This window comes from Lissotriton vulgaris, chromosome 10 (assembly GCF_964263255.1).
Source record: "Lissotriton vulgaris chromosome 10, aLisVul1.2, whole genome shotgun sequence".
NCBI lineage: Eukaryota > Metazoa > Chordata > Amphibia > Caudata > Salamandridae > Lissotriton > Lissotriton vulgaris.
The window spans coordinates 949,426-973,576 of NC_141698.1; the positions used below are offsets into that span (position 1 = coordinate 949,426).

At 53.4% G+C, this 24,151-nt stretch overlaps 1 protein-coding gene across 2 annotated transcripts in view; it reads left to right on the top strand.

Annotated features, from left to right (window-relative positions):
- Window positions 1–24,151, top strand: part of LOC147684274 (ceramide kinase-like) — an 85,102-nt gene that overhangs the window by 38,864 nt on the left and 22,087 nt on the right. For both annotated transcript variants that reach the window (XM_086940133.1, XM_086940134.1), the window contains exons 2-6: window positions 14,450–14,557; window positions 18,344–18,466; window positions 19,640–19,765; window positions 20,934–20,997; window positions 22,430–22,575. In XM_086940133.1, coding sequence (XP_086796259.1) covers window positions 14,450–14,557; window positions 18,344–18,466; window positions 19,640–19,765; window positions 20,934–20,997; window positions 22,430–22,575 — 567 coding nt within the window. The remainder of the gene's footprint in view (window positions 1–14,449; window positions 14,558–18,343; window positions 18,467–19,639; window positions 19,766–20,933; window positions 20,998–22,429; window positions 22,576–24,151) is intronic.

A 24,151-nucleotide genomic window follows, 5' to 3' on the forward strand; every position in this document is an offset into this window, starting at 1 on the left:
TCACATTCTGCAGGGGGCCCCATCATTTTGTGTTATGCCACTGCACCGCCTAGGATGGGCTGATACCCCCCACACTGGACCACAAAAAGCAGCAACAATCGAACTCCAAGACCCTCCGAGGCTGGTGCAGAGGGCCCAGGGAGGTTTAAACACCCTCAGTGGACCTCGGCTGTCCACAGACTCCAAAGACCGGCTGGAAACCAACTCTGTGCAGGGGTTTGCAGCTCCTCATGTAATATCAGCGCTTCGCCAGAAATCGAGTGACCAACCATGTGACTCACATCCCTCAGGGTGCCTCTTTGAGGGAGCAGCTCTCAGGGTGCCTCTTTGAGGATGCATCTCTCAGTGAGCTCTCAGGGTGCCTCTTTGAGGATGCAGACCTCAGTGAGGTCTCATGGTGCCTCTATGAGGGAGCAGCTCTCAGGGTGCCTCTTTGAGGGAGCAGCTCTCAGGATGCCTCTTTGAGGGTGCAGCTCTCAGGGTGCCTCTTTGAGGGTGCAGCTCTCAGGGTGCCTCTTTGAGGGTGCAGCTCTCAGGGTGCCTCTTTGAGGATGCATCTCTCAGTGAGCCTCTTTGAGGTTGCAGCCCTCAGGGTGCCTCATTGAGGGTGCAGCTCTCCGGGTGCCTCTTTGAGGTTGCAGCCCTCAGTGAGCTCTCAGGGTGCCTCTTTGAGGTTGCATCCCTCAGTGAGCTCGTCCAGAGCTGGTCACACCCTCACAGACCTCACCCCCTTGTTAAACCGGTTTACTCTTTCCTTTAGGCGAAGGGGCAGTGACGGGTCTTCTCTGCCTGTGACGCCGTCTGCAGTGACCTGAGGCTGGAGTCCTGCTGCGTGGGGGAGGTGGGTGTGTGCGTGGGGGAGGGCGTGCTGACCCGCAGGACAGGTTTCTTGGACTCCGCTTCCTGCTCTGTGTCTAGCCCTGGGGACGTGCAGACTGCACCCTCGGGTGCACGTGCACTGTGCTCAGGGTCCTGTCCGGGGGACGTTCAGACTCCAACCTCAGGTGCACGTGCACTGTGCTCAGGGTCCTGTCCTGGGGACGTGCAGACTCCACCCTGGGGTGCACGTGCACTGTGCTCAGGGCCCTGTCCGGGGGACATGCAGACTCCACCCTGGGGTGCACGTGCACTGTGCTCAGGGTCCTGTCCTGGGGACGTTCAGACTCCACCCTCGGGTGCACGTGCACTGTGCTCAGGGCCCTGCCCTGGGGACGTGCATACTCCACCCTAAGGTGCACGTGCACTGTCCTCAGGGTCCTGTCCTGGGGACGTGCAGACTCTACCCTCGGGTGCACGTGCACTGTGCTCAGGGTCCTGCCCTGGTGATGTGCAGACTCCACCCTGGGGTGCACGTGCACTGTGCTCAGGGTCCTGTCCTGGGGACGTGCAGGCTCCACCCTCGGGTGCACGTGCACTGCGCTCAGGGTCCTGCCCTGGGGACGTGCAGGCTCCATCTTCAGGTGCACGTGCACAGTGCTCAGGGTCCTATCCTTGGGACGTGCAGACTCCACCCTGTGGTGCACGTGCACTGCGCTCAGGGTCCTGCCCTGGGGACGTGCAGGCTCCACCCTGGGGTGCACGTGCACTGTGCTCAGGGTCCTGTCCTGGGGACGTGCAGGCTCCACCCTCGGGTGCACGTGCACTGTGCTCAGGCTCCTGTCCTGGGGACGTGCAGGCTCCACCCTCGGGTGCACGTGCACTGCACTCAGGGTCCTGTCCTGGGGACGTGCAGGCTCCACCCTCGGGTGCACGTGCACTGCGCTCAGGGTCCTGTCCTGGGGACGTGCAGGCTCTACCCTCAGGTGCATGGGCACTGTGCTCAGGGCCCTGTCCTGGGGACGTTCAGGCTCCACCCTGTGGTGCACGTGCATTGTGCTCAGGGTCCTGTCCTGGGGACGTGCAGGCTCCACCCTCGGGTGCACGTGCACTGCACTCAGGGTCCTGTCCTGGAGACGTGCAGGCTCCACCCTCGGGTGCACGTGCACTGTGCTCAGGGTCCTGTCCTGGGGACGTGCAGGCTCCACCCTCGGGTGTACGTGCACTGTGCTCAGGCTCCTGTCCTGGGGACGTGCAGGCTCCACCCTCGGGTGCACGTGCACTGCACTCAGGGTCCTGTCCTGGGGACGTGCAGGCTCCACCCTCGGGTGCACGTGCACTGTGCTCAGGCTCCTGTCCTAGGGACGTGCAGGCTCCACCCTCAGGTGCATGTGCACTGCGCTCAGGGTCCTGTCCTGGGGACGTGCAGGCTCCACCCTCGGGTGCACGTGCACTGTGCTCAGGCTCCTGTCCTGGGGACTTGCAGGCTCCACCCTCAGGTGCACGTGCACTGCGCTCAGGGTCCTGTCATGGGGACGTGTAGACTGCACCCTCGGGTGCACGTGCACTGTGCTCAGGGTCCTGTCCTGGGGACGTGCATGCTCCACCCTCGGGTGCACGTGCACTGCGCTCAGGGTCCTGTCCTGGGGACGTTCATGCTCCACCCTCGGGTGCACGTGCACTGCGCTCAGGGTCCTGTCCTGGGGACGTGCAGGCTCCACCCTGTGGTGCACGTGCACTGTGCTCAGGGCCCTGTCCTGGGGATGTGCAGGCTCCACCCTCGGGTGCACGTGCCCTGTGCTCAGGGTCCTGTCCTGGGGACGTGCAGGCTCCACCCTGGGGTTCACGTGCACTGTGCTCAGGGTCCTGTCCTGGGGACGTGCAGGCTCCACCCTCGGGTGCACGTGCACTGTGATCAGGGTCCTGTCCTGGGGACGTGCAGGCTCCACCCTCGGGTGCACGTGCACTGCGCTCAGGGTCCTGTCCTGGGGACGTGCAGGCTCTACCCTCAGGTGCATGGGCACTGTGCTCAGGGCCCTGTCCTGGGGACGTGCAGACTCCACCCTCGGGTGCACGTGCACTGTGCTCAGGGTCCTGTCCTGGGGACGTGCAGGCTCCACCCTCGGGTGCACGTGCACTGCGCTCAGGGTCCTGTCCTGGGGACATGCAGGCTCTACCCTCAGGTGCATGGTCACTGTGCTCAGGGCCCTGTCCTGGGGACGTTCAGGCTCCACCCTGTGGTGCACGTGCATTGTGCTCAGGGTCCTGTCCTGGGGACGTGCAGGCTCCACCCTCATGTGCACGTGCACTGCGCTCAAAGTCCTGCCCTGGGGACGTGCAGGCTCCACCCTCATGTGCATGTGCACTGCGCTCAAGGTCCTGTCCTGGGGACGTGCAGGCTCCACCCTCGGGTGCACGTGCACTGTGCTCAGGGTCCTACCTTGGGGACGTGCATAGTAACATCATGGCAACAGGCCCCCACCCCTCATAGCATGCATTCCCGCAAATAACACACACCACACCAATGTTCACTTGGGAAAAGCTGCTGCAGGTTTATTACATACAACGTTCTGTAATCATGTGGATTAGCTTACGGGCGATCCAAGGGCAGGCAGCATTCTAGCCACCTGCCCGCCTGAGGAGCCAGGCAGCACTGTGGCGAAACACCTATGTGCTGCCCCTTCTGGTAACCCTCCTGGATCACCGGACCATTGGTCCTTTGTACTCACCCCCTTTTCGGGGCATAGCGTAGCTAGGCCAACCCCCGAGTGCTCAGGCCCACAACCGCCCGAAGGACTACTGGGGCGCTGACATCGGTTCCAGGAACATCCCATGAGGCCCCTGGTAATAGGCTCTGGCACCCCTATGTGCCACGCTGAGGTACCCTTCTGTACCCCTCTGCTTCCCGATCGCCCTGTAACTCCGCCTGCAACGATAAAAGAAAACATTAAATGTTCAGACTTTATCCCCCTTGCCCACACGCAGGGTAAGCAGTAGGGAGGGAGATTGCGTGTCCTCTAGCGCGGCTTCGACGGCGCGTCCGGTGCCACAAAGAGGCTAGGAAAATGGCGATGGGGACTTAAGTACCCATCGCCCTGCCTACCTGCAGCACCGGACATGACGTTGAGCCCGCAGCCCCTCACAAAGCTCCTCCTCTCCACCACCCTCCCCGTTGGGGACACGAGGGGGTGGAAAGGCATGGGCGGGGGAAGCCCAATGTTACTAAAGGGGCCGCCCTCTTGAGTGGCCACCTACGGTGGCCTCGGGCGGCCGCATAGTACCATCATGGCAACAGGCCCCCACCCCTCATAGCATGCATTCCCGCAAATAACACACACCACACCAATGTTCACTTGGGAAAAGCTGCTGCAGGTTTATTACATAAACCGTTATGTAATCAATGTGGGTTAGCTTACGGGCGATCCAAGGGCAGGCAGCATTCTAACCACCTGCCCGTCTGAGGAGCCGGGCAGCACCGTGGCGAACCACCTCTCTGCTGCCCCTTCTGGTAATCCTTCAAGGATCACCTGACATTGTTCCCTCTACCTAACACCCCTTTCGGGGACGGAGCGGAGCTAGGCAAACCCCCGGTTGCTCAGGCCCACAACTGCCCGAAGGACTGCTGGGGCACCGACATCGGTTCCAGGAACTTCCCATGAGGCCCCTGGTAATAGGCTCTGGCACCCCTATGTGCCACGTTGAGGTACCCTTCTGTACCCCTCTGCTTCCAGATTGCCCTGTAACTCCGCCACAGCCCTGGAGGCGGCCCCCCCACACCACCCTGCTCCTGTGTCTTCTACCTACAACCCCTCAGCTGTAACGCTTCCTGAAGTTCCAAGAGCAATAAGTCCATCCCTACAGTTGTCAGATGGACCCCATCCTCTTCAAAGTAGCCTTTTGTCTTCTCCTGGATCATTTTGTGTCTAATGAACTCCTGGCCCCTCTGCTCCGTGAACTTACGCATGGAGCTGTTGACCCGTCTCCTGGGTCGCTCAATTGCCTGCGCTGATTTTGCCCCATGCCACACTCTATGTGGCACGATCTCCGACCACATGACCTCACACTGACCCATGCGCTTGCTAAGCTCACCCAGGTCAGACTTCATCCTATGCAGCAATAAAGCCCTTCCACAGGTAGTAAAGTTGTTGCCTCCCAAATGTATCACCAAACAGTTGGGGTGGCCTACTAACGTTGCTAGGGAGTGCTCGAGTCTGTTCATGAGGCTGTTCCAGCGCATCCCTGGGTGCCCCAACCACTCAAACTTAGTCTGTGTAAATCCACGCATCCAGTTCCTGATCGCTGCCCAGCGGGCTAACCTGGAGATAGCCGAGTGCCCAATGACCCACACTTCGGACACTTCAGGTGTCACGTCAGCCAGACAGCAGAGTTTAACAGTGCTTGGTCTGGAGAAGCACAAACTCTGCATTTAAAACTTACCTTGGTTGGGGGTTCTTTTTAATAATCAGAATTGATTTCTATCCAAATGAACCCATTTCCAACATTCGGATAATGAATGACGGTTTAAAATCATAACGCTCTAATCTATGCCTTGCAGTTTTTATGCAGCTCTTTGGTGTCAGTTTGCTCACTGTTCTATTTTAAGATTATAATTTATAAACCGCAAGACACAAAAGGATCTTTCTGGAAAATAGCAGTAGCCTACTGGTCAATTTGTATTATATGAGCTTTGTGATCTGAATGGTACATGTTCTTTGCAGCAGGCACATTAACCCTCTGCGCTACCTTACCACGAGTCACAACTTCCACTAGATAAACCTCTGATCAGTCTCTAAGAAGTCAAAAAATAACAAAGATGGGGGAGTGTAGTTGTTGATAGGTAGAATCTTCCTCCAAAGTATATTGTATAAACAAAAGGATTCTATCTAGTTTGTAAGTTTTTTTAGGTCGAAGCACGACCTGCATTCAATGCGGAGCATTGATTGCTGTCAGCTTTCGACAACTATTGTTATCCGTATTTGGGAATGTGGACACGACTCAGACGCGCGCTTTTGCAGTCTCAGTTTTGACCGCGGGAGTGCGCGTCTGAGCCGCGCTTGCGCAGACAAACTCACAGCCCCTTCTTTCGCATGCATTAAGGGTGCACACACACAGACACAGCCAGCCCCCACCCCTCTGCATGCACGCACACACACACACAGGCGCGCACACATACACACGCTGCCGCCCCCCACGCCCCTGCACACACAAAGACACGCATGCATACACACACCGCCGCCGCTGCCCTCTGCCCCCCCCCCCCACACACACACAAGGTGGTTGGGTGACACGGGCAGCTGCCCTCTGCCAGGCTCACAATGAGCGAGAGGGAGGGGCTTTGCTTATCCTTACCTGGGCTCTTCAGATTGTAGCGGGCTTCCATGGCTGCGGCTGCGGCTACTGCTCTCACGGATGCTCGTGGTGTGCCGGGTTCATGTCGGTGTTCCGCCGCCCCAGCTTTAGCCCTGACGTGGCACCAAGTTCGTGGCCCTGCCCCAGTGCTCACACTAATGCTGCAAGCTGCGGCGCCCGGGGAGGTGACGTCAGATCCAGCCGCTGACTGTGTCCTTCAGTGCAGCGCCGACATAGAAAAGGGACTGGTGCGGCGGAGAAAGTGCAAGCGAAACTGAATATGCTTGTACAATGCTCCTTTAAAGCTTATTTTTGAATGTCGTGAATTTGTTTTATATTACTCGTCTAGCCTATATTTCCTGACACAGAAACGTTTACCCGCTCAACACACATCACACTTAAGGCTACAACATCCTGTGTGATTATGTCCACTCCATGCAAAACAAAAAAAACACCAAAATAATAAATAAACAATCATTATAAAAATAGTCAGTGAGGCTTGAGCCGACCGCAGCCTACGGGCACCGGGCACCGCTGTGCAGGCATATTAGGAGAGTTTAGAGCTTGAGTGGGAATCCCGCATAACGCTGTGCACACGCACACTTCTTGGAGGCCAGGAACTCTGAATGGCAGTGCCGGACCCTGCCACCAAGCACTGCTGTGCTGTTTATAGGCACGTATACCAACCCCAGGAAAGCACCATCCGAAAACTATTTTAGGGACATAGCTGGAAAAACAGGGCTGGTGAGGTTTCAAGGACAGGTGACAACCCCTATAAGCACATGCACTGCAAACACGCCCCCAGCATGGGGGCGCGGACTACTTGACCGGGAACCTAAACACAGAGACACACCCATGTTTTTCGAGAAGGCGGTTTGACCCGCCCCCAGGGCAAATATGTATTTTAAGTTTCGAATAGTTCCTCCAGCCCGATTCCTGTCAGGAGAGGGGCAGAGTACACGTTGCAAGGGCATTTCCTGTAGGGAAACAAACTGCCTTTCTGCACCATGAGCCGGGCGGAGCTCGCAGAGTAACGCGTGAGTGCAGCTAAATGAGGAGTGGGTTGTATACATCACGTTCGCTGATCTGAATATAGCATATCGTAGGAGCGGCCTATCTATAGGGTAAGAGGGGACTATAGCAAAATGATGTTTGCACGAGCTTTAAATATCCCCAGCGTGAATCTGCTGTGTTATTTTTTGACAACTGCAGACAATAACGTTGTAACAATCCATAAGATTGCTGATCTCACAAACCCTGCAAATGACAGGAGCATAAAACAGGCATTTGGAATTTACTCCAATATCGGGGAGGCAACTGTATCCCTCCCCCCGCCCCCGAAAAGTTATTGTTTTTTTCCAAGAATGCAGAAAAGCCGTTTTCTGCAAGTACATTTTCAGCTCCTAAAATAGTGATTAAATCACGTTTTACACTAAATTTGATTCACATGTACTGGATAAAGGCGCACCGACCGGCATCTTCAGGCAATTTATGTTAACACCTTGGCTGCTATGGGTTTTCCCCCTGGGTGCTGCAATGCCATAAATCCCACTTTACATGACAAAGCCAGCTCGTCATAAGCACAGGGCAGGTAAAGCCCATGACGAGCTGGCTTTGTCATCAGCGCTGAAGGGGTTAAGTTTCACCAAATATGGAGCCATATTTAAAAAAAAACTCAATGTTCTCACACATAGATCCCTTCGATCTGTTATAGAGACTCCTAACTCCATCCCATCTTGTGCATATGATTAAATGTGGGCCTACTGAATTGGACGAACGATTTTAGATTGCTCCGCCCACTATTTGAGACTTAAAGAAAAAAAATATATATATATATTGACACAGGAAGTGCTAGATACCAAATGTATCTTCTTCACATGAACATTGAGATAAAGAAGATCCGACATGGTAAACGTCCCAGTTATTCAAACAAAGGAAAACATGGCAAATTGGGTCTTGTTCATTTTTATTTGTGATGCATAAGTGAGTGCGTAACTGTTGGACTTGGCCCTTCTGGCAGGTTTACCCCTAAACTTTTCGCTTTGTGTGGTGACCCAGTGCTAGTGATTTTTGGCTTCTGCGCACTTTCACTGTGTCCCAGTGGAAAGTGCGTGCGCACTCTGAGTGCGTGTAGTGAGGTTGGCCTGCCCTCCCATAGGAATGCATGGGGAATGTATGTGTCCATGTTAGTCCCTGAGGCGTGATGAGTGCAGGTGCGAGTTTGGTATGTGCGGACTCGTGGGATTAAATGCTGCGCAATATTGTATGCGGCATGATTGTGTCTAGTGTGGAAGTGCCACTTCTAGAAGTTGGCATGTTTGTGTAATTTGTATCTGGCGTGTGATTGGCTGGAGCTGGCTGGTGAGCCTGGCTCCAGGAGTCAGGATGGGTCTGCCCCTGTGGTGAGTGCTGAGATTAGCATGCTGATGTGAGGGAGGGGACCTGAATAGGGCTGGGCTTTCCCCACACAATGCTGGCTCCGCCCCCTGTGGTGCGTCTAATGACCCTAGCCTGACTAGTGAATAGTGAGAGGGGCTGAGCACATCACAGTGCTCCAAAACAAGCTGCGACGGGTTTTTCTCCCACCCTGCACACAGACAAAGAGATTTACTGTATAAAAAGGGGCTGTGTCCCCTTGCAAAATGTTCTTCTCTACCTGGATCCTTTCCTTGAGGGGGGCTGCTGCTGCTGCTGCTGCTGCTGCTGGGCGCCAGGAGGACCGCCACTGGGGACTGCCTCCCTGCCTGAAGGGCCCTGTGAGCTGGATCCTGGGCCCAGCCTTGCCCCCCCACCTCCTGAAGGACTTGTTTCTACCCTTTGAGGCATCCTCGCGCTGGGGAGCGCTTGCCCTGGCTCCTGGATCTTTGTAGCGCTTGGGAGGGCTCTGTAGGCAGCCTAAGGGGACCAGCGCTGCTGAGTTCCGGATAGCCCTGATCTGCCTGCCTGGAGGGATTCCCCAGTGTGGTGATCCCCCTTCTCAGTGGTAATTTGCGGCGCGGGTACCCACCCCGCTTAGCCTGCCGCTTATTGCCCTTTTTTGTGTTGTGTTTATTTTCACCCAGGAGCCTACCCTGTACTTTCAGGAGGAATTGCCGCACCACCAGAAATTAACTCGCCCCAGAGCCTAGGGGTTGGTTCGAGGGCCGCTCTGCCATTGGCTGCCCCGCGGCAGAGCCTCCACGCTGCCATTGGCTGCCCCAGGCCGGAAGGCAGGAAGGAGGACAAGAGCCCACCCCGCCTCCATACAACGCGCTGCGAGAGTTCCCGGTGAAGGAGAGGCCCCGGAGAAGAGGAGCCCCGCCCGCGGCACCATCAAAGTCCGCCCTCTGGCAGGAGAAGCCGAGGGCAGCTGCAGCGTCTGAGAGCCTCGAGGAGCGGGAGCTCTCCGGCCACAGCCGCCGTCCCGGTGAGTGCACAGATTTAAAGAGAGAGCGGCCGTCGGGGCACATTGCCGGTGCCTGCCCCCCCCTCCAGTGGTGCAGACTTGCTTGTGGGGCGCTGGGAGGGTAGAGCGGCCCTGGCAGGCAGCGGGCTGCTCCCCCAGCGAGGTGCCATTGTAAAAAGCCCCGAGAGACTCAGGGGGCATCCTGTGATTTCGAGTCCCCCAGGGAGGGACTCCAATGGCGGGCATTGTTGTTCTAGAGCCCCCGAGGCTCAAGGGGGCATATTGCAAAGAGCCCTGAGAGGCTCCGTGGCATAATTTTACCACAAGTCCCCTGAGAGGGACTCCAACGATTTGGGAGCATTTTTGGGTGGTAGAGTGGCCCCGGCAGACAGTGGGCCACTCCCCCCACACTGGGCATTCTTTCTTCAGAGCACCGAGGCTCCCACCTTGCCCCACGAGTGTTTTGGTGGCCAGAGCCCACGAGGCTCCACCGTGTTGGTCCCATTATCTCCACAGCTGCCCAGCACTCAGTGGGCAGCTGCTCCGTTTAGGCCCCCTGACATTGCGGACGCAGAGCGTCCTAGCCCCAGAGAGGTCAGTTGGCCTGGGGACAGTCACAGGTTGTGGCTTATGTGATTTCTGCACAATTGTTCTTCCTGCCCCTCTGAATGTGTTGTGATGCATCACGTGTAATGTTTTCATACCTATACCTCTAAATGTATTGTGATGCTTAGGTAGTTGTTCTTCCTAGTACAGGTGTTGCTAGTGAGGTCCTGGTTCCCTGCGCAATATTTTCCTAAGGTGGTTAGGGTTGCGTAGGTGGTACTTACCTGTTACCAGTGATTACTGGTTGTGTGCTCTATTTTCTATTCCTACAAGAATTATTATTCCTACAAAGTGCTATTTCTAACAAGTATTCTAGTTCTAAAAGTGCTTATTCCTGACAGTGGTCCATGTGGCCCTGTCATGTACATATATCCCCTGGAAATTCTGCCCATGCCTGTTGGCACATTGTAAAGTGTGTGTTTTTATTTAATGTGTTTGCTTTAATATAAAGGCTATTTTCATATATAACCTTGTGTGGGGTTTCCTTTGTGGTGGGCCTTGGGTGTTGTTGCTGGGTGCGTGCGCAAACACTTAACCTACATTGCCTCCGGGATAAGCCTTACTGCTCACGTCACGTTACCTAGAGGGTGAGCATGGGTTATCTTTGGCGTGTAACTCCCGTGCCCTGACTAGAGTGGTGGTTTCTGCCTGGCTTAGGCGCAAGCCTCAGCCAACCGGAAATCCCATTTCTAACAGTAACGCTAATCCCTTGAAATGTCAGGGAGAAACACTAAGTGTTTTTAAAATACCCCTCACACACTACAAACCCCATAGTGTCATGCTTCATCATGGGGGTCTTCCCGTCCCTCCACGGGGCGGGACGTGCATCGACCAACGAATACGCGGGAGCACTTAGTTTTGTATGAAGAGGCTATGTGTGGTATTGGTGTTGGGAGGGGTAGGGAGTGTGTGAAACTAAATAAATAGAAGTGTGGTTTGTTTAAAACTTTCTGGCTAGTAGAAAAAATACATTTTATTTGCTTCCCTAGCTGGAAAAGTTAAAATGGGGAAGTAAGTGTAGGGAGTTAAAAATTCCACCCTACCTGGCCGACATGTTTCGTTAGCTGTCCCCGCTGCTTAACTCATCAGGACCTCATATGATCCCTACTACACTTGAATCAATTCTTTTTATATATGTATGATATGCCTATTCTTCTCAGTACAGACTGCAAAAATTGGCAAGTCTGTTAAGTTAGGGTTCAGTGACCTCTCAATAGAAAAATAACCAAATCTGTATATGTTATGCTTGATGATCGAGCTTCATGAGCTTAACAACGGCAGGAAGGACTCCTTTTACTCTGGTCAATATTTTTCGGTAGTTCCTCACCCCTCAATTGCCTCCGTGTTTCTCCGTCGATGGAGCAACACGGAGGCAATTGAGGGGTCACTGAGCCCTAACTTAACAGACTTGGCAATTTTTGCCCTACTGGTGGGGGTGATCCAGAGAGCCCCTCTAGTCTCTCCTGAAGAGTTTGTTGATATATACCAGGGTCACAACCAATAAATCAGGGTTTGTAAAGCACGGCTACTCAGAGTCTCAAGGTGCAGTGGGGCGGTGGCGTAACAAAACTTGAGGGGGCCCACCTGCAAAATGCACGAAAGGAGCCACCTCCGACCACACTCAGGAGCTCTGCTGACAGGGTACTGGGTGGAAGGGGCCCCCTGGAGCTTGGGCCCCCCACTCCGCAGGGGCTGCGGGGGACTTTGTTGCGCCTCTGCTGTGGGGGAGGGGGGCGCAGCGGATCAGGCTGAGTGCTGAGTTCATCCGAAGAGCCAGGTCTTGAGGTCCTTCCTGAATTGCGTCCGTGAGGGTGATTTTCAGAGGAGGATGGGATGGGCAGGGTGTGCCATGTCTTGGAGGGGAGGAAGGAGAAGGACATTTCTCCAGTTCTGGTCTTGTGGATTCGTGAGGCCGTAGCCATGGACAGCTGGGCGGAGCGGAAGTGACTGTTGTGTACGTGGAAGGTGCAGGGGTGATTCAGGTATGCAGGTCCGGTGTTGTGTAGGGCCTTGTTTGTGTGGGTGAGGAGTTTGAAGGTTATTCTTCTGTTGACTGGAAGCCAGTGGAGGATGCAGATATGTTGAGTGATGTGGCTGTGACGGGGACGTTGAAGATTAATCTTGCTGTGGTGTTCTCGACATTATGAAGTCTTCAGAGGAGTTTCTGGGTGACACCTGCATAGAGTGCATTGCCGTAGTCGAATCTGCTGCTGATGACGGCATGGGTGACTGTCATCCTGTGTTCCTTGGGGATCTATTGAAGGTCTTTCTAAGCAGGTGGAGTGTACTGAAGCAGGCCGATGAGACAGTGTTCATCTAGCAGTCCATTGTGAGCGAGGAGTCCAGTATGATTCTGATGTTTTGGGCGTGGTACATGGGGTTTTGGGGACTTCCTAGAGCAGAGGGCCACCAGGAGTCGTTCTAAGCAGAGGAGAAGGCATCCAGGATGAGGACTTCTGTCTTCTCCGAGTTGAGCTTCAGGCAGCTGTCCTCATCCAGGCAGCAACAGCTTTCATTCCTTCATGGAAGTTGTTCCTGGCGACAGTAGGTTTCTTTGGTGAGGGAGAGGGTCAGCTGGGTGTTGTCTGCGTAGGAGACGATGTTGAGCCCCTGGTTCCTGATGATGGCTGCAAGGGGGGCCATGTAGACATTGAAGAGGGTGGGGCTGAGGGAGGAGCCCTGGAGCGCTCTGCAGCTGATTTTTGTCTTAGGGTCTGTCGGGTCTGCAGAGGGTTTCTTCAGGAGGGTTGATCTCTGCGTGTTTGCAGTCATTGGGGAAGTTGGCAGTCTTGAGGAAGCAGTTTATGGTTCAGCACAGCTCGGGTCAGATGGTGGAGGCTACTCTGTGGAAGATGCGGTGGGGGCAGGGGTCCGAAGGTGCTTCGGAGCGGATGCTTTTCATGGTCTTTATGATGTCGTCTGTGGTGAGTGGAGACCACCTGTTCAGAGTCAGTCAGGGGGGTGTCGGAGTCAGTTGTGGTGGTTGCTGGCATGGTGGGGTGGTCCTGGGTGTGGAAGTTGTCGTAGATAGTCTTGGTCTTGCAGTAGAAGAAGTTGCTGAATCTGTTGCCGAGGTCTTGGAGGGTGGGACGTCTGTGTCCTCGCTGTTGGGTTTTACTCCTTGATAATACTGACGAGCTCCTTGTTATTGTGTGAGTTTGTTGGTTATTCTATCTTGGATGGCCTTCTTCCTTGTTGTTTTGATGAGGTGGTGTGCGGTGATGGTTACTTTGAAGGCGGTGTGTGCTTCCGGGGCTTTGTTGTTCCTCCATGTCTTCTGGAGCTGTCTGGAGAACAGCTCGAGCCACATTGTCTTGTGCAGGGGGGCAGTGAGCAGAGCCAGGCATTCAAGGAAGGAAGAGATACAGCAATGTCTGCATTGGTCTCAGTGGCGTGCCTTGTCCCTGGCCATGCAAAGGAACAGAAGAACCATTTACCACATTCTGGGATTAAAAGCCATGCCCCATAAATACCCCACCGTGGGACACCCCATGACTTGCACAGGCAGTCTTCACAACATGATTTCTAACAGTGTCAGGAGACCCAAGAGTTAGGGAACATTAAACTTGTAAAAACCACATCAGATTAGAACTATGACATCACAACATTAGATCGGACGTCTATGAAGTCACTATATCAGGCTGGAGGTCTGTGATGTCACTATGTCACATTAGAGGTCTATGACTTCATTATATCAAATTGGGGGTCTATGATGTCACTATGTCAGACTGGAGGTCTGTGACATCAAACAGATTAAAGGTCTGTGATCTCACTATATCAGACGAGGTCTGTGACGTCGCTATATCAGATTGGGGCCTATGATGCCACTATATCAGACTGGAGGTCTGTGACATCATTGTGTAAGATTACAGGTCTGTGACTTCATTATATCAGATTTGAAGTCTATGATGTCACTTTATCAGATTGGAGTTGAAGGTGTCATAATAGGCGAGTGTGGGGGCTGGAGGGGGCTGAGTAAGCTCGGTGTGACTTTGAAAGGTGTGAGAGCTCCCAGTAGGACTCGGATGGTCTCAGGAAGGAGGGGGCTCAGCGGCAGGCGGGTGGGTGGGTCGGCTTAAGAGTGGTTGCCGGAACCCGCATCTGGACAGTTATGACTCTGCCTCAGCTGTGCCCATCATACACCCACCCCTGCTGGGGAGACTGCCTCGTGTACAGGACAGAAGGCAGAGTGTGACAGGGCAAGAGTCCGACTCCTGTCACAAGCTTCAATCCTGATGAAGGTGTTCTCTGTCCCTACAGCAGGATACTCACTTCTCTTCCTCTGTGTTGCAGGTCAGAGCTTCCGCATGCCAGTCACCGAGGTCGTCCAGGTCTGTCTGGGGAGGAGGGATGTCTCGGACCCGGACCCACGACCTTCCATACCAGAGAACCAGTTCACGGGTGAGCAGAGAATAAGGGGCTGCACTGCGCCACATGCCCCCAGCTTCAGGGTGTACGAGAGAGTGGCTGGAGGGGGGGGGGGCACTTCTGTCACCATTGAGGGGTGCACTTTTACAGAAATACTGTTTGTTTATTTTTAAAACGAAATTTATTTATTTGAATACATAATTTCAGGGTTTTTTTCTTGTAACAATGTTTGTATTGTTTCAAGTATCTATTACCATTGCTTGAAATGCTCAGATTCTTCGGGTAGTCCTTTGACTCTGATTTTTATCCTCCTTGTTCCTGTCTTTATATCTGACAAAGACAAGACACCTCTTGCAGACACACTTTAAAGCAGTGTCTTAAAGAAAGACTCTTCCCACTCCTGTGATGCCCTATAGAAGGGCTTCTTACCCATCAACCGTACAAGTACAACAACCCAGGTCAAGGCTGAAGCTGTGATCGAGAGGGAGGCTGGAGGGAGTAAGGCCTGGGACCAGGAAGGAAAACAGGATTACCGAAGTACTCTGAACTTTACCAACTCATTTCCCTTGCCCGTCCTTGGAAGCGAGGGCAGACACAACCCAGACAGCAGCTTTGCTCAAAAGAAACAATACAGAAGTCAGAAACAGAAAGCACGCGACACCCTGAATGTGCTGTAATGAAAAATATCTCAATCACCTGTTTTGAGAGCAGATAAAACCCAATTGCCAAATGCTGAAGGAAATTAAGAATGAACATCAGTCTACTAATGAGACCCCTCCCACCTCCGCTCACGAGGCAGTCACACCCCTAGTGGAACATCCTTAAATATGTGCAGGTAACTCCTTACCTGAGAGGTCACAGACAAAACCAATGGTTGCCTTCATCCAGAAGCTCAAGGTGGAAAGAGAAGAAAAGCCTTTCTCTGCGCCACCAAAGTTCACTAAGAGATTGTCACACCTATGGAAAGAGATCCTTTCTAAATGGATACACAGCCCCAGCCCTATACACAGCCAGGATGTGCAGGTCAACCTGTTCCAAAGGAAGAGGGCTAGTGTGAGGAACCAGAAGGACAGTTTCAGCCACGCAAGGAGTGCCACCTTCTCCAGATGTGCTTGAACCATCGGGTCGTCGTTCCTGAGCGATCTCCTCCATCACAAGAATGGTTTGCTGGTACAGACGAGAGGTGGGTCCCACCAACAGAGAATATATCATTCTCAGCACAGAACCCAAGGTGAGACACAGAACCACAAAACTGTGGAAAAATAGAAGAAAGCATAAGATGTGAAGAAGTGAAGACCCAACAATCCTCAAGACAGAAGCAAATCCACCCCCTGACAAAGGGAGAGCAGCCCTCCCTCTCCCCTTGGACATGCGTCCAGCTGTGAGCCGGAGCTGGCTGGTGACACTGCGAGGCCGTCCAGGGAGAATGGACCTTACCTGCCCGGTCCTGAGGCAAGTATCCCATTCCACATCTGCCTCAGTGACTCGAAGGCCCTGAGTTGGTCACAGACTGGATTTCTTCGGGTTGATCAGGAGCCGCAGTGAGGACAGGAGCCTGCAAACAGTCGGTACATCTGCCAAGGACTGCAGCAGCTGAGTGCCTGCATACCCCTCGGGTGGTAAGCGCTATACAAATCTGCATGACAGTTCCATTGCTGTGTAGGGATAATATGTGCCCAGTGAGGACCCCCAAGGTGGGTTTCATGAGGAAGTGCCGGACCTTGAACTAAGAGGGATTGGACAGAAGCGCATTGATGAGGAAGTCAAATGCGGAACGTTTATATATAAACATCTTCCAAAGCCACCTAAAAATCTCATTGTAACTATATTGGCCGCTTATAGTCTGAGAAGTGTCCATCTTGAAACGGGTTGTTCGGACAAACTGATAGACGCCCTCCAAGTTGATGGTTCGATGAAACCCCCCTGAACACGTCGGTACTAGGAGGACACGAGAAGGTACTCCCGTGGCCAGTTGTTCTTTGGTAACTGGAGTGAAGCCTCTCTCATCCAAAATAGGTTGCATCTCTGAGATCAGAGCCTCTTGTTTCTTCAGTGAGTGGGGCCAAGGAGCTACAAGAGAGCGCGAATCTGGAGAGAATATAATCCTGTTCCGCCTTTGACGAAGACAAAACCCCAGATGTCTGAGGTGATCCGACTCCAGCTGATGAGAAAGGATCTCTGCTTCCTTCAACGGGTGCGAAGCAAGGCCTGAGGCGCGGACACCGTGAGTGTTAGGAGTGGTTTGGTTGGAGGAAAGATCTGAAGGTGTTGACATGAAGAATCTTCATTGCTGCCTCTGAACTCACTCTCACCGCCTCGAGGTTCGTTCGCTGCCTGTCGCTGATGTGACTTTACTCAGCCCCAGACTTGAAGGGGGGCTTGGACCACTCAAAACCGTTCACTGCTGAACTGAAGGGTAAAGATGCTTTCTGCTGTCCAAAGGCTTTGAAGGAACAAGGATCACCCAAGAAAGTTAGATGAAGCGCAACCCTTCGCGTCCAATCATGGGCCCAACCACGAGGTTTAGCGGCAGTAGATGCTTCAGAAGGAAAAGCCATGGCTATGACGGGTTTGACAAATCCATGAGCCAGAAATTGGGCCAGGGGCTCCATCATGGCCAGGGGCTCCATCATGGCCAGTGGCTCCTATCCTCAGGCCCTGAGGCTTCCCCTGAGGATGGCCTCTCCCTTCCCCACCACCGGGATCAGGAGATGCTGAGTCCAGGCCCTGAGGCTTCTGTTCTCAGGTTCTGAGACTCCCTTGAGGTTTCTATCCTCAGGCCCTGAGCCTCCCCTGGGACGTCTGTCTTCAGGGTCTGGGGCTTCCCTCTGAATTCCCTGCTGAGGCCTGAGCGTTTCCTAAGAATGCCTCCCCTGCCCGGACTCCCTTATTACCCTCAGTGTTTCTTCATTGCTCATTGGTCACTGGCTGTTCTTGTTCTCATTGTTCTCATGGGTCACTGGCTGTTCTTGTTCTCACTGTGCCCATTGGCCACTGGCTGTTCTTGTTCTCAGTGTTCCCATTGGTCACTGGCTGTTCTTGTTCTCACTGTGCCCATTGGTCACTGACTCCCTTGTCCCCTCAGTGTTCTCATTGGTCACTGGCTGTTCTTGTTCTCATTGTTTTCTTTGGTCACAGACTCATCTTCCTGCTCTGTGTTCTCATTGGTCACTAACTCATCTTGTTCTTCCTCTGCTCATTGGTCACTGGCTGTTCTTGTTCTCACTGTGCTCATTGGTCACTGACTGCTCTTGTGCTCATTGGTCACTGGCTGTTGTTGTTCTCACTGTGCCCATTGGTCACTGACTCATCTTGTTCTCATTGTTCTCTTCGGTCACAGACTCATCTTCCTGCTCTCAGTGTGCTCATTGGTCACTGACTCATCTTCCTGCTCTCAGTGTTCTAATTGGTCACTTGCTATTCTTGTTCTCATTGTTCTCTTTGGTCACTGGCTGTTCTTGTTCTTACTGTTCTCATTGGTCACTGACTGATCTTGTGCCCATTGGTCACTGACTCATCTTGTTCTCACTGTGCTCTTTGGTCACAGACTCATCTTCCTGCTCTCAGTGTGCTCATTGGTCACTGACTCATCTTCCTGCTCTCAGTGTTCTAATTGGTCACTGGCTGTTCTTGTTCTCACTGTGCTCATTGGTCACTGGCTCATCTTCCTGATCTGTGTTCTCATTGGTCACTGACTCATCTTCCTGCTCTGTGTTCTCATTGGTCACTGACTCCTCTTTTTCTCTCTGTGCTCATTGGTCACTGGCTGTTCTTGTTCTCACTGTGCTCATTGGTAACTGACTCCCTTGTTCCCCTAAGTGTTCTACGTGAAGAGGGGCAGGAAGCGTCAGTGGTCCCTGGAGACGCTCCTGTTCACAGCCCAGGACCGAGACCTCAGCCACCAGTGGGTGCAGCTCCTGCAGCAGAGGACTCAGCAGTACGGTGAGTACCAGGAGCAGGGGGGAGGGGGGTACACAACATGGAAGCATGGGAGAGAAGGGCAGAGGGCACGTAAGCATGGGAAAAGAGGCCTTTGTTTGTTCTCAGTCTTTTTCAGTGGCCCTGAAGGCCTTGGCTGGATGGTGCTAGGTCATTCCAGGTTCTAGGCCTGTCTTCAATGTCAGTCTCTCTCAGTGGTGCCTAAAGGCCTCGGTTGGCTGGTTCTAGGTCACTCTACATTCAGGGCCTGTCTTTGTTCCTAGTCCTTCTCAGTGACCCCTGAAGGCATTGACGGAATAGTTCTAGGTCATTCAAGGTTCTAGGCCTGTCTTGATTGTCAGTCTCTCTCTGTGGTGCCTGAAGGCCTTGGCTGGATGGTTCTAGGTCACTCTAGGTTCTAAGTCTGTCTTCATTGAGAAGTGTGGCTCACTGGTTAGAGCAGGCAGACACTGAAGCAGAGGTCAGACCCGGGACCAGGGTTCAATTCCCGACGTGGCAGGGTCTTGAGCTCAAATGTCCATGGACTCGATAATTCTCGCTTCGGTGCCTGACCTAATCATGGGTTCACACTCTGCAACTCTGGGCATTAAGCTTGCTTAATCCCCACAACGGCCCCCCGCGGCGGGATGCCTGGCTTTCACCTTGGGGATGCCCTGTAGGGGCTATCTCACAGGGAAAAGCCAGGACGGGTTCCCAAGGCAAGCGCGGAGATACCCCTTCGGGGGTCGATTCAGGCGCTATATAAGAAACATAATAATAATAATAATTGTCAGTCTCTCTCAGTGGTGTCTGTAGGCCTTGGCTGGATGGTTCTAGGTCATTCTAGGTTCTGGGTCTGTCTTACTTCCCAGTATTTCTCTGTGGTGCCTGAAGGCATTGGCAGAATGGTTCTAGGCCATTCAAGGTTCTAGGCCTGTCTTCATTATCAGTCTCTCTCAGTGGTGCCTGAAGGCCTTGGCTGAATGGTTCTAGGTCATTCTAGGTTCTGGGCCTTTCTGTGTTCTCAGTCTTTCTCCGTGGCCTCTGAAGGCATTGACTGAATGATTCTAGGTCATTCTAGGTTCTGGGCCTCTCTTCATTGTCCCTCTCTCTCAGTGGTGCCTGAAGGCATTGGCTGAGCCATGGCTGCATCTTCCTGGTCCACAATGTGTCTAATGCCTCCTTTCATCCCCACAGGTGGGAGGCGGCCCAAGAATCTCCTGGTGTTCATCAATCCCTTTGGTGGTCGTGGTCAGGCCATCCGGATCTACTCCAAGGTGTCCCCGCTCTTCGAGCTGGCAGGAATCCAGACTCAAGTGATTGGTACACATCTCACTCTTGCTAACTGTGCTCCCTCCACTCCTTAGTTTCTTCCCTTCTCATGCTCCCATCCTCACTTTCTTCCATCCCTCCCCTCTACTGCCCCCTTCCTCGTCTCCGCTCACTGCTTCCTTCCTCACTCTAGTACACCCCCTCTCCCCTCCTTGTTGAACTGACTTGTTGTTCCTTGTTCCCTCTCTTGCTTGGAATTGATCTGGGTTGGAATGAATGGTTGGTTTGGATCTGACAGTCTGGAGTGGTGCAGAGCGATCTGTATTGTTTTGAGTACTCCGGCGTTAGTGAGCTGTGAGGTGGTAGAGTATGTCGTTGGCAAACTCATGTGAGTAAGGTTGGCCACAGGAGATCGCTGGGTGACCAGCATCCTCTTGCATGTTTAGGGAGCTACTGGGTGGTCCCAAAGAATCCAGAGTAGTTCCATGTGGTGCCAGCATGGGCATGGAGGTCCTTGATAGTGAGTTAAGCTCCTCATGGGTGGCATTGGGTGGTCAGGGTACCGCCAGAAGTCTTGTATGAACCGCTGTGGTCAGGATTGTGCCGAGTGGTCAATGCGACCCCGCATGGTCATGATGAGCAGGACTGTTCCTGTGCGCTCCGCCTCTGTCTACAGGACACTAATGCACATTCTTTCTGTTTCAGAGAATCCCCAATCCTGGGAGGTACAGGGTGGCCCCAGATGATCCAGAGTGGTTCCATGTGGTGAGGGTGAAACTGGATGGTAGGGCGGTTATGGGTGGCTGCTGTGGCTCTGTGTGGTCCCAGGCAATCAGGGTGGAATGGTGTTGGTATTCATCTAAGCACCTGGGAGGGGTTCTAGGTGGTCAGGAGGCCCCATAACCCCTGGATGGGCCCTTGTGATCTGGACTCCGCTGGATGAGCGAGCCCCTGTGATCTGGATTACATGATGGCGGCCAGGATGCCTCTAGAAGACACGGATGAGCCCTTGTGATCTGGATTGTGTCGAGTGGACGTGGTGGTCGTGGGTGGCCAGCATGCTTCTAGAGGTCCTGGATGAGCCCTTGTGATCTAGACTGTGTTGAGTGGTCATGGTGGTCTGGGTGACCAGGGTGGGCACACCTGATTCTGCGTGGCCATAATCAGTCCTGTTTGGTTGATTTTGCTCTTTAAGATACTAATGCACTCTCTGTTTCAGAAACTACCCGGGCCAACCATGCCAGAGACCACATCCTCCACGAGAACCTGCAAGGTGTGGACGGGTGAGTGTGTGCATTTCTTTTTTGTTTTTGTATGTTCTTATATTGCGCTCGACTACCCGGAGGCATCTCAGCGCTTGCCTTGGGAACCCGTCCTGGCTTTTCCCTGTGAGATAGCCCCTAACGGGCATCCCCAAGGTGAAAGCCAGGCATCCCGCCGCGGGGGGCCGTTATGGAGATTAAGCAAGCTTAATGCCCAGAGTTGCAGGGTGTGAACCCATGATTGGGTCAGGCACCGAAGCGAGAATTATCCCTTGTAAATGCATGGAAGGGAGTCTTGTCACCCAGAGCCCTTCGGTGTCTCTGGGACCCTGGCTCAAGCAGCCTCTCGGGGCCTAGACACTGGCCTTTAAAGACCACCCCATCCCACTCACAATCTGGTCATACACAAAGCTGGCACTCGGGCGTGCCCCAGGGGCCTCCGTCTTTACAGGCCAGTTCTCCAGGGCCTAGAGCAGGCACTGTGTCCGTCTCCTGGGCAGTGTGCCGGCCGGGGGTCTGGAGCTGGAATCTCCACTAGTCACAGTCTCCTTTTAGGTGGTAGTGTTCACTCTGAGGGTCTGAGCAGGCGCATCCACCAGTCACAGGGCATATTTACAAGCCCCTTTCACCACAACATGGTCACTTTTTCAGACGTTGTGATGGCGATAGGGGCTTCTACTTATTTACAAGGCAGCTTTATGCCACTTAACGTGGCTTAACGCTGCCTTGTAGATAAGGCGCTCTTTCACGCTACATTTGAAAGGGGAGGGCAGTGGGTGTTGCAGTGGGTGTTCCACTGCACCACCCATTGATTCTGACGCTGTCTCCTATTTACAAGGGACGCGCAAATCTAGGGCATCACCAAAATTAAGACCAGGCAAAACCTGGTCAAAATGAGGAGAAATGCTTGATTTCTCCTCGTTTTTGCGTATCCATGTGTGCTGCGTTGTGCAGCGCACACAGACACAGCAAAACTCCATTGATTGTTTATGTGCAGGAAGGTGTCCCTTCCTGCACATAAACAATCATTGAAAAAATGAAGTTTAGCAACTTCTATGTGTGCTGCATTGAGCAGCACACACATAAGTTACAAAAGTGCCATTACTGATTGTTTATGTGCAGGAAGGGACACCTTCCGCACACAAACAATCATTTCCCTGCAATGCAGTCACCCTTGCACTGTGGTTCAAGGGTGCCTGCGTCGGCGCTAGGCGGCTATATTGACGCCAACGCAGGGGGAAACGCAGGGCTGCACCGTATTCTTGCAAATGCGGTGCAGCCCTGCCAAGGAGGCTAACGCCGCGCTCCGCCACTTCTCTCATAAATATGCCCCACAGTGTCCTTGGAGTGGGTAGTGCTGGCCGCTTGTCTGGTCCTGCATGTTCATTGATCCCGAGCCTCCTCCCAGCCCCTCACACCCCAGCCCTCAGCTCTGTCCTTTACTCCCCCTTAGGTTGGTCTGTGTCGGCGGTGACGGGATGTTCAGCGAGTTGATGCACGGACTCATCGGCCGCACCCAGCGTGAAGCGGGCGTGTCTGAGGACGAGGACGACGCGGAGCTCCGGCCCTCAGCGATCCGCATCGGAATCATCCCAGCAGGTGGGAGTTACAACCGCCATCCCCGCCCCCAAGAGCCGCGGCAACCACAGGCCGCTGAGCGGCACTCATCCAGGGGGGCGGCGCAGTGTGCTTAAGGGCACACAAAGAGATGGCACGTTCCAGCTCTCTCCCAGCGCTGGTGCACTGCGTGCTGCCTAGCGCCAACATAGGAACCTCTGCGCCGTTTTCTCTGAAGGTTTTCTTCCTGCACATAAACAATCCATGGGCTTTTGCTGTTTCCACATGTACTGCACAACGCAACACACATGGAAACAGCAAAGACGAGGTGAAGTAAAGCATTTCTCCTCGTTGCACCCGGGTAAGACCAGGTTTTGCCTGGTCTTAATGTTGGCGCTGCCCCATATTTCCGCCCCCCTTCTAAATATGGGCAGCGCCAGTGTCAAGATTAGTTGGTGTTGCTGTAGAACGCCCATCGCAACACCCATTGCCTTCCCTTTCACGATCAGCACAGCGTGAAAGGCGGCCTTATTCACAAGGCAGCGTTAAGCCACTCAACGTGGCTTAACGCTGCCTTGGTAGGTAAGTTGAAGCACATATCGCCACAGAAACGTCCACGTTCCTGTGGTGATGGTGGCTTTCAATATGCCCCAGATTGTGGTGCACAGATTGGTGTACATGTCATGATGCACAATTTGTGGTGCTGCACAAGGTGTGATGCACAGATGCTAGTTCATCTCACGATACGCAGGATGTTGTATCGATTGTGAAGCACAGGTTGCTGCACACGTCACAAAGCGCAGGTTGTGAGGCACAAATTGTTGTTGATGTCATGATGCACAGGTTGTGATGCAGGGGTGTGACTCACAGGATGTAGTCCAGGTTTTCATGCACAGGTTGCAGCACATCATGATTCACAGGTCGCAATGCACAGGATGTTGTACAGGATTTGAAGCATAGGACACAGTGCACAAGATGTTGTGTATGTTTCATGCACAGGTTGCAGTGCAAAGGATGTTTTACAGCTTTTTATGCACAGGTTGCAGTGCATAGGTTGCATTGCACAGGATGCTGTACACGTCCCTGTGCACAGGATGCTGCACAGGTCGCAGTGCACAGGAAGTTGTACATGTTTTGATGCATAGGTTGTGAGGCACATGATGTTGCACATGTCACGATGCACAGGTTTCTGCATGTCACGATGCACAGGATGTTGCACAGGTCGCAGTGCACAGCATGCTTAACAAGTCACGATGGAGAGGTCACAGCGCACAGGATGTTGAAAACATCACAATGCTCAGGTCGCAGTGCACAGGATAGTGTACAAGTTTTTATGCACATATTGTAATGCACAGGTTTCTGCAAATGACAAGATGCACATGTTGCAGTGCACAAGATGTTGCACACTTCACGATGCACAGGTCAAAGTGCATAGGTTGCTTCAAATATGATTCTCAGGTTGAAGTGCACTGGATGCTGCATACGTCACGATGCACAGGTTGCAGCACACAGGATGTTGTACAGGTTTTGATGCAAGGTTGTAATGCACAGGGCACTGGCTGCTGCACACATCACATTGCACAGGTCACAGTGCACAGGATGTTGCACAGGTCGCAGT